A 16,417-nucleotide genomic window follows, 5' to 3' on the forward strand; every position below is an offset into this window, starting at 1 on the left:
TACATACAGTTGATACTACAGCTCAACTGATCATTTTGGCTTATCTTCCTTTGAAAATTAACAAAAATTTAAGGTATGAAGTATTTTTTTTCCTTAACTTTACTATTTAGCTACAGGTTGGCCTTGTGAGCTCTTCTAATGTAACAACAACAACAGCTACAGGTTGTCATTGTGATCATTTAAAATACTTAGTTATTATTTATTTAGTTATTAAACTCTATATTGCTTAAATAAGTGTCCATTGTTCTATCTAGAATTGAAAACCAATGACCCGAAAAATAATCTAAACGATCACATACTCATAAAATCGATTTCCCTTTAAGAGTCATCTAATATGGTTACCGATACGATTAGTCCACATCCCTATTTACGTCGCGATGACAAGTATCAAAAGGTGGCTCATATTTCATGACGACTATAGTTTGTATTATTTTTATGAATTGTGATAATATCACTTTTGACATATGATCACATGTGGCTTGATTATGCTTTTACTATGCTTTATACCAAGGATACGATTTTGATCTAAATAATTTTTCGAAAATTTCAGTTATTTTTTCCATCTTTTAAACACAAAGCTACAGCCGTTCATTAATTTGTAACGGTAGTACAAACAATTGTTACAAAAACACAAGAATATCGTATTACAAGAGGTTTCGGATTATTAAAAAAATGTATATTGTGGGATTTGAACACTTTTTTTTAATACCCATCATTTTTAAACGACTTCAAAATAGGAGGAAGTTCTCAATTTGTCTGAATTTTTTTGTGTGTATATATTACGTTTTTTATTATATATTTATTTGTGAACCGATTTTGATGACTCTTTTTTGTTCGAAAGAGGGTACCTCCGTATCGGTCCCATATAAATTTTAAGGAAATATTCCTTATCTGAAGGTGGCAAACAAGGGGATGAATCTGGTTTTGCGCACTTTACATTAACCGATTACAATATAACGTAGCAAATAGATCTAATTCCAATAAAAAACGGATAAGCAAACTTTTGAAGTTGGTCATATATAGTTGTTTATTTTTAATAAAATAAACAACTATATATAATCATATAATAAACCCGCACAATTTCCCAGTATACCGGACAAGGGATCGAGATTTATTATGCGTAAAAATGTTATGCGACATATGAAAAAAGTTGTGTATCTTTCCAGAATACGATAGAAAGCATCACTGCCACAAAGACAAGCTCGAGTGGTTTAATGACAGCGCTTCTATTTACTAATCTATAGATACGAGGGCCACATCTAGAGATATATGATTCAAATAATTCTTTGCAATTAACTGCATATTAGTTGATTTACATAGATTACTAATCAGTTTGAAATAGTAACAGCATATTATGTATATACTGGAACCTGGTTCTTGCAAGTATTTTTTTTAGTCACAGTAGAGTTTTTTGTGAAAGAGTGTCTACGAGTAATTCGCTCAACAAAACTTACATAATAGACTTACTTGCACCAATCACTCGCTAAATCGATTAGCTGGTTTAGAAGACTTGTTTTCAGAGCTTGATTCGCAAAGGTAACACTTTATGTAGTATGTAGGGTACCTTAAGGTGCCAACGTATTGTTTGTCGAAATTAAGACACTGTGGAATGTATGTATGTTATTATAACTTAAATTTATTGTTATTGCTATTATCTTCTTTCATGATTTTATTAAATACAAATTTCATAATTTTTGTATAAATAAGATAAATCGCGGTGCCCCGCTGGGTGACATGACTGGACCCTATATTAATTTAAAAAGTTACTACCCGTGTGATGTTAAGATTAAATCCTTAGAATAAATAACGCATAGAATGATAGTTTCATATCAAACGAACTGTCACAAGTGAGGCAAAAATCAAATTCATGTAGGCTAGTTTTAGTCGTAGGTTAATTTTCGGTTTTAGTGAATATTTATATAAAAATACAAGTTGCAACGCGTTACTTCCTTATGGAATGTGATGTTAGTATCTATTTTATGTTTATCTGACGTATTTTTATACTCATTTGCTGCACATTTCGTAATTTTTAGCTAAAATTCTTGATCTGTTCGCGGTGCAAGTTGACCTTGAGCACTGAAGGCCAGCCCGCTCGTGTAGGCCCATTGGGCGCGCTTCAATTTGCCTCACTTAGCGTGTGCGGACTAGGTTTTCGTTATTATTCTAAGATTAAATCATTATAAATGATTATGATCATATAAATTAGGCGTATGTACCTTTAAATTTGTTTGATTTAACCCTTGATATTTAACGATCGCTACCATGTCATTGTAACGATCGTCAAAAAAAGAGCAAATCTGTAGGCGCATATTAATCGTCAAACCACACTTGTCGAACGACATTTACGATCGGCATAAATCGAGCAAATGTGTAAGCACCTTATGAATTATTACTACTCTTTGTTATTGAATGAATGAATGAATTAATCTAATATTCTTTATTGCACGTAAAATTACAGTGACAATATAAAACACTAACTTAAATTTAAAAATAGAAGTTAATGCAAAAATAATTATAATATTAATTATTAATAATCAGTATTATTATTTTATGTTTTATATAAGTATACATGCTACTCTATTATATTGGGATGATATAGATTGATATATTGAAACGAGCTCCTTGTGAAAGAGTCCAGTTCAGGGAAATACTGCCACCTTACCTATTTCTGCCGCCAAGCAGTAATGTGGGCATCATTGCGTTCCGGTTTTGAAGGGTAAAGGTGCTGGTGAAATAATAGGCACATGAGACTTGTCAACTTGTGTCTCAGGGTGATAGGCGCACATCTACTAGTGTCCCTCAGATCTTTGCGATTTAAAGCTCTGAGTGGCACTGCAACTGCTATGGACAGGTGTGTCGTTTAACACCAATCGCACGACTTGTTCGTCCTGTCATTTAGTATCATAAGAAAAGCTAACGCACGCACATTTTCACAATAATAAAAGCAAGACCAACCTTCGTATAGACGCGAAGTACTGGCCCAAAAAGTCTTTGGCGTCGTTGAGTACTTCTTCTGGATTCCGAGCAATTTCTCCACGCCCTGGGATAGCCATGACGCTACCGAGACAAGCTCTTTCGTTGCACATTGTTGGCTGTAAACAAGAAAAAATACCATTAAAATTTTATTTTTAAAACAAAATTTTAAAATCGCTTTTCCATATCTAATATCAAAACCGAAACTCGCAACAAAATAACAATAATTCGACCGAATTCTTTTTTTGAAATACGAACTCCCCGGACAGTGAACGTCATTGGCATTGACGTGAGTCGTGATATCCAACATTCCATTTTTGAAATACCTACCAATTCAAAATATGTTGCGTACATTTATGAATCCTGGTTAAATAAAATAAAGGTGTATAAATTGATTTTATTATGTACATCGGTTTTCATTTCAAAATGTGTAAAAGTATTGTGCATCATTATAATACATTTATCAGATGCTAGTAACTTAATCATCATCTCACTGTTGGTCACTTGCCTCCTCTTAGGCAAGTATTTAGGCCGTTGTCCGCCACTCTGGACCAATGCGGGTTGGGGACTTTACACGTTTTTCGAGGCTTGTGAACCTTCTTCGGTGTGTCTCATTAGGATGTTTTCCTCCACCGAAAACCTCATTGTAAATTTCAAGTTAAATTTCGCACATAAAGAGATGCGAGCCCGAATTCGAACTCACGGCCGCTGCTTGAGCTTGTTACCACGACTTTGTTTTGAATATCGGTTTTAATTTCATTCACATATTAAACCCCTTTAGTAGTAATAAAAACATTGTGTATCATTTATCAGATGCTAGTGTGATACATTTATCAGATCACGTAGGCAATGACAACCCTATCCCTGTCTGCTAATCGTTCCAGGCGTAATTTCCCTGTGACTGTGATATGTCTCATTGTGCAAAATGGTAACCTAACACAAACTCGAATTTATTTTTTTCCGAAATAACGTCTGTTCGAATTTTCATTGTCCCGAAAACCGAATTATAACGAAGCCGTTGTTCTTTCAGGATATGTTGGTTGTTTATCGCAAAGGCACGATTAGGTTCGGTTAGGTTAAGTTAAGTTAGGTATAAAGAAAAACCATTTTCCGCTCAAAATTACTTTCGAGGTTAAGAAAATTCGAGCAAACTTTATTTCTGGAAAATGTCATTTTGGACTTCTGATAGGTAACTGTGCAAAGTATGCAGTAGCAGTGCGACAAGAGCAAAATTGTGTAATACAGTACAAAAGTTCTGCAGTCCGTCTGACATCAGTTCGAAACAATTACTGTCAAAAACGTATTACTCGACCAAGTTAAAAGAAAATGTCAAATATGAAGCTTCATTCGCATCATGGTTCTTTTAATTTCGTTGAGTATTACTTATTTGATAGTAATTGTTTCGGACGGATGTCGGACAGCGAAAGGGAGTAGACCCCCAGAACACAAATTTATGTGTCTTCGGTCTGCACAAGAGACGAAAGTGCTATATGCAGTATGTAATAAGAATCACACAGTGTAGCAATGTAATCAAAGTGGAGTTTGAAAACGGTGATATGTACACAAAAGTGTATTGTTTTTTTAAATAATGGTGTAGGTAAGCCTCTTTAAAAAGTGTACAGTGCGTAATAACAATTGAAGAGACAAAATAAAAGAAAATTTCACTTTAATTGACCTCTCAATTTGTAACTTACATATCTTTCTGAACACAGTAGTGATCTCGTCAAGGCGAGCACATCTATTTCTCCAAAAAAATAAGGGTGCTTTTGAGCCCCGAATATGTTATGGCATAAAGTAAAAGCTTGAAATTACTTCTGTCGGTGGTACTTAGTGTACCAACCCCTAAATAACAATTTTTTTCCACTTTAAACTTATTGACTCTATTACATTTTTATCTACAAAAAATATTACAGCGAAAAATTGGCTTTTCATTTAAACTTTGATACGAATACCAAACTTAATCCGCGCAATTGATATATATTTTACTAAGTTAATTTTTATTCTAAGTAGTTTCGATTTTAAGTTTGAAAGTGGAATGGTTTTTGCCAAATGGTATAATTTGTGTATAAAACAAGTATTGCATAAACATTAATTCGATAATACTATGGTTAATAAACGGTGTCAATTTTTGATCTGTCCTAATTATTGCACGCCGTAAAATCCTCGATCTCAGAACTAACTGAGTGCTGCGATTAGTCGTTTCATAAATCTCCGGTATTGGAGTATAATATATACGGCAGGTATTGTATATTTTTTACATTTCTCACACAGTGCTACACATTCTGGGCTGGAAATAAAAAAAAAACCACTTAAATAAAAAAAAGCAAAGTGACCTATGCGTTTTTAAAAACAATTGACAAAACATTTTTTTTTATTTTTATTGAATTCAATTATTTTTTATGTGAAATTACTCCACTAGTTTGTTATACTTATTAATTCAAAGATCGAACCCTTAGAAATAATTGCTTCGATCCGGCCGGATTCGAACCAACGTCTTCTAGCATATAATTTTTTTTTGAGTGTTCGATCTTTGTATTAATCATTATAACAAACTAGTGGAGTAATTTCACAAAAAAAAAATTGAATATCTATTCAATAAAAAATTAAATACAGTTGAATAGCGACATCTCTAGCCGGGGCTGGTAGCTAAAAAGGTATCTAACTGGGTGACAAAATACTTTCATAGATGGCGCTACGGCTAAAAAGAAATTGAAAAGCCAAATACAAAGACACGACAACAAGCACATAGAAAAATTCGTGAGGTCCGCTGGTTCGTTCCGTGGCATAATTGGTATTGCGTCTGACACGGTATGCTAGAAGACGTCGGTTCGAATCGAGTCGGTTAATAATTATAAAAAACATTTTTTTTAAATAATGTACCAAGCAACCACACCAATGACTTGGTCTCAAAGTAGCTAAATACACAAGAAACAGAAAAAAGTACACATGAAATAAAAATAAATAAAATATTTTAAACATGAAATAAAATATTTTTGTGCGGCTCACATTTTTTACTAATTTTTTTAAATTCATTTTCGCACTATTCAAAATTTGGGTACTTAGCTAACTTATTTATCTCGTGGTTGAAAAAGTCTGAGTAACGGTCAGGTAACTCATACAAGCGAACGCGGGATCTCCACGCCTGTGCCTGCCACACGTCATGTCAAATAGTCGGTCCTGATATCAGCATTGTTATTGTTAATTATTGAATACTGACTATAGCGTCGTTAGCTTAAAAGGTAACAAATAATTAAGAAACTCATAACGTAATTATACTTAAACTTAAAATTCATTCGTGTAAAATCTATAACTACATAATCTCAGTACAGAGTACTAAAAAAACCGACCTCAAAAGTACGTGGAATTACATCTATTTGCTTAGTTTTATTAAAATATCCTTAAATTCGCCACTATACAGGACTTGACACTGGAGATAATAGTGGAGAAATAGCAAAATCAACCATTAAAATAATTGCTACTAAGAAAATTTAGGCGCTATTTACAAAAATGAATCTTCATGCGTGAACAGCCACCCTTAGAGGTGGATGATTTCCTTCAAAATGAAATGGGACCACTATGGAAGTACCCCCTTTCCAACAAAAAAAGAATCATGAAAATCGGTTCACAAATACCGGAGTTATCGCGTAACATACATCCAAAAAAAACATACAGTGAGAACCTCCTCCTCCTCCTCCTCCAAAACTATTTGACCATTTAATTTTTTCCTAAAAAATCGTGTGAAATATTTGTTTTTTTAAATTGCCAGTTTTTTCAAATTTCGCCGCTCTTTTAGTGAAGTATAAATTGCTAGTTGACAAGAATAAAAAAATAAAAAAGGTTCTTTTTAGACTTGTTACTGAGGTTTTGTTCAGAAAATACTGAATTTTACAGTGAATGGGACATCGAGCTTTTCATTGGTTAAAATAATCACATGACAAAGGTGAGATGCTCTATAATATGTCAATCTTGCGCGGCAGACACGTCTCATGTTTTTTGAATAATTTTCCTGGTGAATTACATATTTTTGAGAAAGCTCATCACTATTCCAGAAAACCATCGGAATATACTATGCCAAATCCGTAGAGTGGTCCCTTTGTAACTTTTTTTTTGTGAATAATCCTTCTCTATTTCAACTAATTTAAATTATTCCATAAAACCAACTTTATTGATAATAAACAATAACAATCGAACTTCTAGTCACGTATTCATCCAAAGAACGGCGTAGGTAATACGCATGAGTGGAAAATGTAAACAATTGGCATTTTTGCCTTATCAATCGCGCACGAGTACTAACTAATATAGGTAGTAAAAGTTACATTGTATTGTTTTAGTTATCCCCCGATTATTATAAAGAGGCATACCATAGACTATGATTAACTCCACCATTATTTTATATATGAGTACATTAATTCTACATTATCGGTCCAAAAGGACCTATTATCATAGGTTAATTTTATTATATAAATAGATTCCATAGCAATAGTTATACGTGATTATATTATGTAGATACAGTCAACATTTTCTTGAAATTCATTTCGTATGCATTAGCAGAAAAAGTATTTCTAATTTTATGCCAAAAATTGTGCCAGAAAAATGCAATTTAACTAGTGTTGACAAGCAGTTTTTACACAAATAGTTTTTTAAACTAAATAAAACCTAATTAAAACCTAATAATATTTAAAAAAATATTATTAGGTTCTTTTTCCCGTTTAAAAACAATCTAATAATGTTTTCATTCAAAAACTAAATACAATTCAATTCATTTAAAAACTAAATGAATTACATTATTATTAATCATAACGTTTTGAGTTTCATAGTTATGTAATTTTTTTAAGGTCATGGCTCTATAGCCAGAGCTCAAAAAATAAATAAATAACAGTGTCGACGGGAAATTGCGAGTTTTTGTACTTACAGATTTTACACGAATTAATTTTAAGTTTAAGTAGGTATAATACGTTATGAGTTTCTTTATTATTTGTTACCTTTTTAAGCTAATGACGCTATAGTCAATATTCATGCTGGGGGTTACATTTAAGATTATTATTGATACAAAGATTGAACAAAAGGAACGAATGAACGAATAAAAAAGTGACCCGATTCAACTGACTCGAACCAGCATCTGTAGCCTTATTGTAGCCAATGCAATAATAATAATAATAATAAGTACTGGTCGAGTATTTTTACAAAACATATATGAATTTTCATGGTAGTATAAATATCACCTTATTAAGTAGTATAGTATAAGTTTTTGTTAACTTTTATTGAACTAAAAAAATTGGTGAAATCTAATAAACCGGATTCATCCCCTAAATTTGACGCCCTTAGAGGTGGAATATTTTCTTCAAATTTGAATGGTGTTACTACTGTCGTATCCCCATTCCAAAAAAAAAATATTCATCAACATCTTCACAAATATCGTAGCAATCGCGTAACCTTAAAAAAATGTCGAATTGGGAACGTCCGCCATTTCAAATGTCGATTAAAAATAAAACATTTCCAATTCCGCTCTACGATACGGACCGTCAAGTAATAATAACAATAATAACAACGCACACACTCAACATAGCCCCGCACTAGGGAAACCCTGTGTCGCGGGTGCAATGGACACATAGACAACCACAAATTACACCCAAACTCACGAGAGAAATAAATGTAGGTCATACAAATATTTCTCCCGGCCCGGGAATCGAACCTGGGACCTCTGCGTGGCAGTCCGGCATGGTAACCGTTCGGCCACGGAGGCAGTTTAATTAGTCAAGTGTAAAACCCAACTTAAATTTAAAACTAATACACTTACGATAACACTAATAAGTCTAAAATATTACGCCTAACGCGTTGTTGGCTGTACGTCATGGCGTAATGGCACAGGCAAATAACAAAAAGGTTCAAAAATCACTCACGTTTGTTAAATATATATTTTTCACGCAACTCGAATATTGAGTGAGTCGAAGTAGCAGATGTAATTAATTCTATGAGCTCGTTTATGTATAGGTGCAGCGTTGCCCGACTCATGAACCGATCAATTCAAACATATCACTGCTTTTCAGGAACAAATACCTTTCTACTTAAGTTTTGATTATAATGCCCCTCTACAAACTGAGCAAGGAAGCTCTTACAGGGCCCTTATAAGTTTAGGTCCTGACCTCAGATCAGCCCATGATCGCCACAGACCGTTGGAATTCATCCGGTTCTCAAAATGCTTTGGGTGACCAACCCTGGGTGTATATACAGCATCCTCCCTATTTTCCAGACAGGTGCCGGAGCTGTTGGCACGCGCACTTTCCGTTGTGTATTACACTATTAACGGTTGTCAGCGCTTTTCAAAAACAGTGGCCAAATTAATTCATTTTTTAAACTTGATTTCTAAACACCAATCGGCAGTCGACAAAATAAACAGTTGTCTGCGCCGACGCTGAATATTTATAATGACCAGTTCTATTAAAGCATCAAAAATTTGTATCTGCGTCTTCTTGGTTTTCGTTTAGCAAAGAAAACTAGTCGGTTTTGGAAAATTATTGATAGATGCACTGCAGGTTCTGTCGCAAAAGCCACTCAACGTCGCGTCACGCGCCGCTTCTCTATAAACAGAGAAGCCCAAGCGACATACAACGTCCCGTGTCTCCATTAACGTGGCTTCAAAATTAGCAAGCTATTCCAGTTAAAGTTACATTTTTTTAGTAGAAGTACAGCACAAAACAAATTTTATGTTTTCATAAGATATTCATGATATACCACAATACAATACGACTTTAAAGAGAATAAGAAACCGATCTCCATACAAAAACAATATATTTCGTAAGGGGAGCCTGTTGCAGGGAGAATCAACATTCTTAAATATTCAAAATCATTGTTGGAATAAAATTTTGTAAATTTTGATATTTGTATGCTAGGAACAACAAACATGTCATAATTTTATTACGTTTATTGCTGCAAAAAGAAGAGACTGTCGTTCAAATAATTAATAGCTGTATTATGAGGTTCATGATTTGGCCATAGACATTCGGGTCACGTAGGTAAATTACCGAGTCTCTCAGCCATTACTGCATCTAACAAAACAACACATTTCCAACCGGTATGAAAAAATTTAAAAAAATCGTTTTAAAATATAATTTTTAAAACAAAACACGTAAAGTGCTTTCGAGTATTATAATATAGTGGTTGACACTGAGACGGTGGTCTCACCACTAATTTTCACTCATTTATTTACGTCAGTAAAACACATCTTACTCAGTTTTAATCTCATTAACTCTACCAGATTTAGTTTCTCTTGCAGCCAAAGTAACACAGCAGTATATTATGAGAGTGCGTGACCCCGAATAATGAATGAGATCTTGTAAAAAAAACACGCACCGTTTGATGAAAAGTAAATTATCAGAGTACAAAGGAAACAAGAAACGTCTAACATGTTTATGTTTGGAAATATAATATCATTATAACTCTAAAGATCGAGTTTTAAAAGAACAACTTTATATTTGAAATCTTGCTCAGGGTTTTCTTGCGAGTGATACGTACAATAAAGTTCCGGCACAAGTTTGCCACCCTGAGGCACTCTTTTCCACGCTCAGTTCATGTATGAATGCTCCAGACAATATCAATATTATTTATTTGTAAATTCCAAATTGTTTCATTGCTATTGTAGTTTATTGTTTGGTTTTGCTTTAAATGTGTATTTGATTTAAATCACTGTTCACTAAGATGGTAAATCATCAACCAATTATGTCTAATATTAATGTAAACCACCTTTTCCTGTATTATAGTTACAAAAGTTGTTAACTGAAATACCTCATTTTTAATTTCAAAGAACATTCCAATTTACGCTATATTGAAATTATAATAGTAAAATAAAAAGCTAACCTGAAAAGTACGTGGAATTACATCTATTTGCCAAGTTTTTTTGAAATCGGTTACCGTAAAGTGCGCAAACCCGGATTCATCCCCTAGTTCGCCACTATACGGAACTTGACATAAGAGATAATCAAAATCGGTTCTCACTACTCAAAATACATTGAGAGGGAAAAACGCCTTGAATTAAAGAATAGCAAAATCAACCATTAAAGTAATTGCTCCTTATAATAAAATTTAGGCGCTATTTATAAAAATGAATCTTCATGCGTGAACAGTCACTCTTAGAGGTGGATGATTGTCTTCAAAATTAAATGGGATCACTATGGAGGTACGCTCTTTCCAACAAAAAAAGAATTATGAAAATCGGTCAACTCACAAATACCGGAGTTATCGCGTAACATACATACAAAAAAAAACATGCAGTCGAATTGAGAACCTCCTCCTTTTTTTGAAGTCGTTTAATTAAAGCATATCGTATTTCAATAACGATCAGATGCTAAAAAAAATTTTTTAATTTAAGGCTGGCTTCCCAAGGCCTGTGATGTCACGGGCCGCGTCACGCAAGCTCACGTCGTCTTCTTCTTCTTTTTGTTAAATAAGTTGTACCCACGGTATAAAACAAAAGTGTTTGCAGAAGTAGGTGTGCGTTCTTCACATGACATTTTCGTATGGCAGTTCAAACCAAACTAGAACTGTCGACACACACTCCAATACGAGCAGAGGACTGTGGCGTGAGCTTGCCCGTAGAATCGGCGCGGTGCGGCACAGGTGGTTTCTCACAACACTTGATATAGCACCATAAGAAACTGGATATTAAATATTTGTTACAAATAAAATGACCATGATTCACGGTAGCTCTACAGTTAGTTAAGACTTGATACTATCTCAGATTGAATTCAAATTTTTCCCGAACTGAATCTGTTTTACTGCGCGATTAGAGCGTCAGGGACACTGGGACACATTTCAGAATTTATTTTTTTTACAAACGACATTAAAGCCATTTGAAAAATGTACGTGTTCTATTTACTTCAGTTGATATAAAAAAAAAATTAGTACATGTGAAGTACCTATTGAATACAGCGGTTTTCTTGTAAAATTTCTAGGTAAGTTTGAGTTCTTTTTTCTATTCCATTTTTTCCAAAGTGATTGATTCCACACTTTCACTGTTATATGGAATCTACCAAATCCATTTGAGGTTGTACCCCCTTTTATGGGGTTGCTGGATTATATTGAACGCAGAACGTGTATTCTAGCTAAATTAAATAGGTACACGAAATAGTCCCTATTTCATTTAGCCAGAATACACGGCTAACCTATAAAGTTTGCAATCATATACGTTCTTATGAGACAATTGTTAATAAAGCGATACGCAAAGCTATGGCTACCGTTTAATGATCAGAACATGTCGGACGCTAAAGATCGCAGACCATAAACACGGTTAATGCGTCATGCAAGTTCAACCATATTCACGTTTGTAAATATTAAGAAAATGGAATATCATTTGTACCTCTAAATCAGTTACATGGATAAAATGTATGACAAAGTGTTAGAGTAATGATTAACGAACTTGAATCGTAATTAAATAATAGATAAACTAGACGACTGAATATTCTATTGCGAAATTTGATATAATTCGACAAGTTTATTTAAATTATATCAATAGAGTTGTGTAAAAGAGTTTTGTCCAGGGATGTTCTGTCACTATACTTATTTTTGCAGTAAAGTAAGCATTACTGCATTCTGCTTTTGAAGGGTATCTGCTGTTGAAACTACAGGAACATGGAACTTAATAACTTTATATCTCAGAGTGACACAGACTTGTCTCTTATCACCAAGCTCTCAGCTTATTTGCCCCGATAATTGATATTATCATTTTTATTATTTTTTGTTAGTAATTAAGATTACGTTTGTTGATTTATGTGGGTTCATTAAAAAATAATGTGGCAAACAAAATAAAATGCCCCTTAACATCGTTGATAAATTTCTCGGAAATGTATGTTTTTTTTCTTTTGTATGATTTTTTCAAGTGACGGGACGAACATGTCGTGGGTCTGATGGTAAGCGACTTGTCTGTCTATAACAGTTGCCTGTAATTTCACCAACACCCTTACCCATCAAAACCGGAACGTACCAATGCCACATTACCTCTTCGCGGCAGAAATAGGTAAGGTGGCTGTATTATCCTGGACGAACTCTTTCACAAGGAACTCTTGTGAATTGATTCAGAACTAAAACGAGTGCCTTTTTAATATGGCTTAAGAAATTATAATTGACCGATTTAAAGTACAGGAGTAAAAAGAAGCACTTCTGACATGTAAACACCATGTGACTTTGGGCATGTTCGCAATCGCGCGTGTGCGATAAGTACTAAATTTATACGTAAATTAACTTAATTAAAATTTAAATTAAGAAACCAATTCAATTGTAATGACTAAAAATAATATTTATTGTGATAAACTTTATCTATAAGAAGATTTAACGTGTCTAAAATGTATTATTCATAATTGAAGACAAAAACGACTTGTCATTTATTCCATTCCCTTTATACATATGTTATAGTTTTGGCTTAGGTCATATTGCTTAAAAATGTTACTTAAATCTATTGATATTTATATAGATTTTTTTTGTCTTTTACAATATTAAGTGACGGGACGAACAATTCATGTGTCTGGTAGTAAGCTACACGCGTATCCATAACAGTCGCAGTACCCCTCAGAGTTTTAAATCCCAAAGATCCGGGGAGCACTGCAACTGCGCCCGTCACCCTGAGACATAAGTTAACAAGTCCAATGTGCCTGTAATTTAACCAGAACTTCAAAACCTAAACACAGTAATGTCGACATTACCGCTTGGCGGCAGATATAAGTAAGGTAGTAAGTAAGGTACAGTACTATCCTGGATGAACTCTTTCACAAGGAGCTCTACTGCTACTAAATCTATTAATAAAACAAATATATCTATATACACACACGAAACACACTATTTTTAATAGAAATAAATTTGTTATAAACCCAGTGGCGCCACCAGTGGCGCTACACCGCAAAGCATGCCGTTTCCTGATTGGATAAACCAACCACATGAGTGGTATTTAATTTTGTTCTGTAGAAAGGGGCTTACTCGTATTATTTTAATTGATTACTGACTCCGGTTACTGATCAGTGAGTAAGTTAAGTAATTCCCATTTCTCTTTTATTGTCATTATATATCAATTTCTCTAGAAATATATAATAAACTGTTGCTTTACCTTACATGGTATGTACCTATTCTAAGGTGAATAGGTACATACCACCGAGGCCAATTTCATTCTTAGTTTTTAAGTATTAATTTAGGATAAGCTCTACTAACATTAAAATGGACCTTAAATGTTGTCTAAAATCCTATTATTATTATTTCTACACCGAGGGTACGAAGAATATAGTCCACCCGACTCATCATGACAAAATCTACTTATGTACTTATTATAATCAGGTAATATACTTCATCTAGTTGTTATTTTATCTCTTTGTTGCTGGTGGTGTGAAAAACAAATATTTACGCCGTGGGCGCGTGCTGTTTAGATAACTACAATAACCAATGAACAATACTTCTACGATAAACTACATAGGCGTATAAAATTTAAAAGTACCTCTAACCTATTCAAGTGTATTACAAAAAAAATAAAAACGAATCTCTACTGTCACGTTCTAAAGAGTTTTGGAAAAAAATCGAATATTTAGGTTGTCATATTTTTTTACGTACATAATTGGAAATAATTTTTCGTATCTAAAATCGCATATATATTTTTACTATTTTTGTTTTACCAAAAAAAAACAACTTTTCGGAACACTTTACGGTCAACTCTTTATAGTCATCAACCAGTTATGTCTAACGTTAATATAAATCACCCTATTCTGAACTGAGTATTACGGCGTCTCGGTTTTGAAGAGTTAGGGTGCTGATGAAATTTCCGGCACATGGGACTTTTTAACTTATGTTTCAGGATGACTGGCGCAGTGGCGGTGCCCCACAGATCTTTGCAATTTAAAGCTCAAAACTGCACTGCAACTGTAATAGACAGGCGTGTCGCTTACTACCAGGTGCACTTGCAGAAATAATGAACTTAAAAATATTACCGTTCGCGTCTTGCACCATGTAATCCATTTTGGCCACTGTCTTTAAAATATAGTTTCTTTTTTGATATTTGACTGTACCCATCAATAGGAAATAACCAACATAAATGTGTTAGCTGGTAAAACTGGGTTTTATTGCAACTGTCCTCAACATATCGAGTTTTTATGATGGGCTATAGCAGAATAACAACGAGGACTTTGTAATTAGCACAGTCCTCAGATTTTTTTCAGAGACCCTTTGGCATGCTTATTTTTAATTTTAACTTTAATTTTCGCATGCCAAATAAAGCCTATTTTATTTTATTTTTTATTTTTAGGTTTTTGCGATTGCCATAAATTGGAAGTGAAACTATATTTCCGGATGTAAATCCGGAAATATAGTTTCACCGTATATGTTTGTTTTTTCTTTTCAAAACATTTCTCATGGTTATGGCTGACCGTCTTCAATAATTAATAAAACATTATAATTTATATTGTTCGTCTTTGCACATATTACAACACTGTAAATTGTTTTAAATATATTAATTTTATTTAGGTTGAATACAGAAATTGTTTTGACATTTCCTCATTCCATTGCGAGTGCTCTTGTACGGCCAGTATCTTTACAACAGGAATGGAGATAAATGTTATATAATGGAGACATGTACCACTTGTGGAACCAAGAGTGGAACAGTCCGAAAGGCTTTTTTCATATTGTCCGATAATTTAAAATCTATAATGAATAGTTCTCTACTCACAACTCTAGGGCAAGGATGATTGTACAGACGATCATACAAATAATGCTTCGATTCATGGTTCTTCAGCACCTTTGGTCGGATCTTTTTACACTTATTCTTTTCCTTCACAACATTTAACTCATTAACGAAGTGGTCAGGTGAACACGTTATTTCACGTCCAGACTCAATGATATCCAATTGATTATTAACGATCGGGTTCGAATTTTGAACAACACCAGGTGCCATTGTTCACGGACAATAATGGTAATGTTATGATATTGATTACTTTATTTTTAATAAATACGTGGATGAGGCACACGCGACTGCCACCGTACTGTCGCTCTGAGGTGTCACGATGTATTTATATAAGAAGTTTATCGTATGTGAGTTTGCTCTGCATGTTTGCAAATAAAATACTCAAGTTAATGAGTTAAGCTTATGAGTGTAACTAGCACGGGGTTGATTAGCCTCCCGAGACCCAAGTGAAATTACAGACACATGAGACTTGTCAATTGTCAACTTATGTCTCAGGATAACGGACGCATTGGCAGTGTAACTCAGATATTCACAATTTAAAGCTCTGAATGGCACGGCAACTACCATGTACAGGCGTGTCGCTCAACACCAGGCGAACGACATGTTCGCCCCGTCACTTGGTGTCATGAAATAAAAAACTAAAATGGAAAAAGCGTATATATTTCTTTATCATTTATTTATTTAAATTGAGCAACTATGGCCCATATAATATATACTTTTAAAGGCTAACATACATAC

General features: G+C 33.9%; 1 protein-coding gene across 2 annotated transcripts in view; it reads right to left on the minus strand.

Annotated features, from left to right (window-relative positions):
* Positions 1–16,417, minus strand: part of LOC113237660 (nitric oxide synthase-like protein) — a 196,305-nt gene that overhangs the window by 2,101 nt on the left and 177,787 nt on the right. The window contains exons 1-2 of one of the 2 annotated variants that reach the window (XM_026474270.1): positions 15,665–15,952; positions 2,956–3,092 (exon numbers count right to left, since the gene is read on the minus strand). In XM_026474270.1, coding sequence (XP_026330055.1) covers positions 2,956–3,092; positions 15,665–15,889 — 362 coding nt within the window. In that variant the 5' untranslated portion in view covers positions 15,890–15,952. Of the gene's footprint in view, positions 1–2,955; positions 3,093–15,664; positions 15,953–16,417 lie in introns of those variants that run through there. The other variant, XM_026474271.1, reaches the window with a different exon arrangement.

The sequence above is a fragment of the Hyposmocoma kahamanoa genome, unplaced genomic scaffold, assembly GCF_003589595.1.
Source record: "Hyposmocoma kahamanoa isolate Upper Pololo Valley unplaced genomic scaffold, ASM358959v1 93, whole genome shotgun sequence".
In the NCBI taxonomy this organism is placed as follows: domain Eukaryota; kingdom Metazoa; phylum Arthropoda; class Insecta; order Lepidoptera; family Cosmopterigidae; genus Hyposmocoma; species Hyposmocoma kahamanoa.